At 37.4% G+C, this 4,639-nt stretch overlaps 1 protein-coding gene across 1 annotated transcript; it reads right to left on the bottom strand.

The window, feature by feature from the left end:
* Positions 1-1,110: 1,110 nt before the first annotated feature.
* CMTR2 (cap methyltransferase 2) lies at positions 1,111-3,411 on the bottom strand. The gene has a single exon (XM_052656694.1). It carries the CDS (start codon positions 3,409-3,411, stop codon positions 1,111-1,113), a length of 2,301 nt encoding a protein of 766 aa, XP_052512654.1.
* Positions 3,412-4,639: the final 1,228 nt, after the last annotated feature.

Raw genomic sequence — 4,639 nt, 5'->3', positions numbered from 1 at the left:
ATATTTTTTAATATAACAAAAATCTCTATAAAATGTACATGTGAAAATACAAATATTCTTCACCTTGTGAAATTTCAAAGTAACAAAGATCTACTTAAAATAGCTGGCCATAATAGCCTGATTATACTGACAGATACATTTAATGCAGAAGAAATCAAACATAACTGAAAAATAAACATCACATGGTTAATCTTTTGATAAAGTGCTACTTTCATTATGGAAAATACGATTTGTGAAGATTAAAAAAATGTTCATGCTATACCATCAAAATTTCTCAGTATTCACTACGTTCATCACATTTGTGTGTCCCCAATATGAGACCATAAACATTATTTTGCAATTTAAAAAAATCTTTCTGTTCACACATTATTTCCTGGAAGCTAAAAATCACTACTCTATTGCTAAATGAAACTTTTCACCCATATAAGACTGTTTTAGACACAATAATTCGTCCTTGTTTTAAATATGATCTTTGGTTTAAAGCTGTCCTGACAGCCTTCCTAGTTGGACTTTAGTTAGTAAAATATTTATAAAACAGCACAGTAGCTTCATTTGAACCACACAAGTAAATTGGATCAGTGGCCTAAATGCAATGAATGGCACATATCAAGATATCTAGAATGATGAGTTCCCCAAATTAGTAACTGACATGGTCAATATTAAAGTAAATTAATGTTGCTCAGAAGTGGCTCATCTCTTTTCATCAAAGACCTCTATCAATTCATAACAGTATTAGCCATTGAAAGAAAATTAGTTGGAAAAAAATCTAACCTGAAGGCACACAGGTGCAAATCTTAAGCAGATAAATAAAACCAACTAAACTGCATATGCACGCATGGGTATGTCCAAGCATATACACACTTCTCTGTGTGAGGCTGAATACCATCATTACGTATCTCCTACCATATAGGAAGCTCTATGCCTGTATGTGTATATACACTATGGGTCAGACTAGCCGATGGGTTTTCCAGAAAAAAATGAGACTTTAAATGATGCAAAACTTAGCCTTTCTTCAAAATAGAAGGTTTTAAATTAATAGCAAAAGAATGCAATAACAATGGAAACTGTAAGAAGCCATCAAGTTAAATCTCAGAAAGGAGGAGATCAACTTCATAACTGAAGGCTGCCGATGATTTCTTCTCTCTCTTCTTGAATAATCAAATGCAAATACCTTTTAGCAATGGCAGCATTCAAATCCCACAAAAAATCAAGTAGTGCGCCCTTAAGGAGCACCTCCATTGGCACAAACTGTAAAACCTGTTGGGGTGCCTCAGTGTTAACCAAATCTCTCAACAATTCACTCACATTTTGCAGATACTGGAAAACTGGGTTTGGAAGATCCTGATAACCAACACAAAGCAGGACTGCACAAGTCTTCAGGGGCTCAGAGGATATGGGACAAGAAAATGTGATCAATCTAAAACAGCTGTGGAGTACAAAGATCAAACCAGCCATAAACCTTGTAAAACAAGAAAGTATAGGCAAAATCATAACATCTCCTGTATGAAGCTGCTGCAATGAATGTAGTACGCAGTCCAGAAATAATTGCTGGTAAGTGGGGTCTCCATCATGAAGCAATGAACAGCTGAAAGTCATGAGTGCAGCTGATTCCAAGAGTCGAACTTCCAATGGTATGTGCATCTTGATATTATGGAGAGCTGGGAAACCCACTAGTAGGCACTTTATCTGGGTGCTGGGTTCTTCATCCTGATGATCCTGAAGGCACTTGGTAAGGCTAAACAACTCAGAAAATATCAATTCTTCAGAAAAAACATGACAAGAACAACAATGCTGCTGTTTTGGCCTAAACTTAAGATCAAAATTCAAGGCTCCTCCTAATGACTTTTCAACTGCTTCATTAAGAGCCTTTAAAATCTCACCATCACAGAAAGGAGAACACTTTACCTTTGGCAGTTTCTTTCCCTGTAAAACCTGCCATAAGTGACACTCAAGATTGAAAGCTGTCCCTTCCAAAAGAGAACTTTGCCCAGGATGATATGTAGCATGATCTTCAGCCCAACTGTTAAAGTACCCTTTGGCCACCTTATCTTTCCAGGAAAGGGTTTCCAGCATTTTCCTTTCATTGTAGGTTTTAAAATATCTGTTTCTATGCCCAAACCATTTTGTATTTGTACTACAGCCAATATTAGATTTTTTCACTAGCCAGTTATTTCTGGAAAGAGGCTTCAATTGAAACTTTTGCATGAAATACTGAACAGCATAGTCCCTTAAGCTATTCAGCTTTGCTTGTTCCCCCTTTCCCATACACTCAAACAGACGAATGTTCTCAGAAATAGTCTCTAGTTGGTATTTATGAAAGAACATGCAACATTCTTCATGTTTTCTAAGAAAAGATTCTGGAATCATGTGATGGGGAAAAAGAGCTTTCTTGGTCATTTCAGACCCAAAATTCAGCACCATCTTAGATAAAAGAGGATAGATTGTCTCTCTTCCCTTATAGTAGAGACATACCACATAGACTTCTGAGTTTCCTGCCTTGCTAGTAGCTGGTTTGAAAACATGAACTTGATCAAAAGAACAGTTTAGTAGGTACATAAGATTTATGGAACAATGTTCAAACAAAGTAAACATCTTCAGAACAAAAGAGCCACCATTTCCAAGAGTCATCAGAGCAGTGACAGCTTCACAGTAATGCAAACAAGAGACTAAAGCTTCTTGTTCACCTGGGTTTCCTTGGCAATCAAAACTTCCATCTGCAGTGATCAAGTGAATGGTACCCATACTGTTTATGAAATTCTGAAGTCCAGTCAGATATTTCAAGGTCATGATATCACCAGTGTTATCTGGACCAAAGTACCAGCAATGCAAGGTATTTGCAATAAGTCGGTCATCCATAATCATCGTAAGATTGTCATTTGCCTCATGGTAAGGATTCAGAGTATTAGCTACCCAATTCCAATCACAGGGGAATCGATGGGATTTTAAGTAGTGATTGAGACTAGCTATAAAAGCTCCAGGAGCTTCACAAAGGTGTAGAGAATTCAGTTTTCTATTCTGAAAAGCTTCCTGTGGAATAAGTGGAAAGCTGCACAAAATTTCATGAAACTTACACCATGCCTGAGTACAAAGTTCAGCATTTACAGATTTTCTCACATGAGAAATTATTTTCCCAGCTTTGTTAGTGAAAGCCGTATGCTCATGCCACTCATCCAATTTCTTATCACTCAGTAGGTTTTTCACTTCATTTAAGGAGTTCTTCAAATCAAGGAATGCACTGAATTCCGTGTGGTCACAGGTGAAAATCTCACTGGGATCTGGTAACTGCCACTCATTATTAAGTGGTTTGCCATAAAAAAAGTTCTTGGCAAAGAGTTCAATAATGTCAGTAGGAACATCTGGGCTGAATGTCTCAGGACTTGAACCCAGTGGTTGCTTTCTGCACTTACTCATTTTCAAATCAAATTAAAATCTAGAAAAAGAAAACACACAATTAAGTGAATCAAATTTTATTAGTAACTGAAATCTAATCCACAGCAAACTGGATCACAATCATGACAAATCACATATAATAGGTAGATAATGTGAGTACAATTCATTACATATTGAGGCAATTTGGAATAAAGAAAGAATAAAAGCACTGATGTCCAATAAACCTAGGCTCAAATTCCAGTACTGTTATTTACAGCTTAGTAAAATGGCCATGGGTAAATAATTTACATCAGTTCTTTAAAAACTTGAGGTATTATTTTTTAAGATGAGGATGAAACGCGTTAGCATACACAAAAGAACATTCATCAGTGAATGGCAGCTCCTATTACTAAAGTAACCCACCTGGTTCCTCCCCAAAGTTCTGCACCCATGGCTGAGACCACCACCCACAGCGACCCAAACACATGCTTAGAGGAAGATTTATCCTTTTGCTCAAACTATTAACAAGTGACTTTTAGCTCTGTTTTTTAGCTCCTCCAAATCTCACTTCCTTCCAGGAGACTCCAGCACCTGAACCCAGCACCAGTCCTGCTATGACCTCTCTGTCCCCACCCACTTAAACTCACCTATGAGAACTGCCAAATATGTCCTCTGTCCAGGTTTGACTCCTGCTAAGTCACGCACTTTGGTGGTACCAAATGACCTTTACAGGCCACCCACCGGCAAACACCCGTCACCATACTACTTGTCAACTGTGGTGAACTTGACAGGTTAGCTTCTTGCTCAACACTGAAACTGACCTATAGTTCACCCTAGTGTATCTCTAAACTTCAGATTCCTGCCTCATATGGTCGGTCAGATAGCTCCATGTTTATATTATAAAATATTATCTTTTTATAGCCACAAACACTTAATATACTTTGATAGAATAATTTTAAATAGAAGAGATATCCTTAATGAATATACAAATTACAAACAGTCACTCTACATTCTGTGCTCTAATACTGCCTAAGAAACCAAAAACATCTGTCCACTGGAAACGGAAAGGGGTGCAAGGAAGCAAGGCTTAACAGCATAGTGTTGGAAACGTTCTAAATTCCAGCAGAGACAGCAATGAGCATTACATGGTACTTGCTGGCAACAGGTGCTTCAGTTCATGACTTCTGCATTTACTTAGCATATTCAATACATTCCACATCAGTATGAAGATTAAAACAGGAGATAAAAGATGAGTGAGCACCACAATAAA

This window comes from Budorcas taxicolor, chromosome 18, assembly GCF_023091745.1.
Source record: "Budorcas taxicolor isolate Tak-1 chromosome 18, Takin1.1, whole genome shotgun sequence".
Classification (NCBI taxonomy): Eukaryota; Metazoa; Chordata; class Mammalia; order Artiodactyla; family Bovidae; genus Budorcas; species Budorcas taxicolor.
Note: the sequence above shows the minus strand (reverse complement) of the source record. Positions and strands in the feature narration are given on the sequence as shown.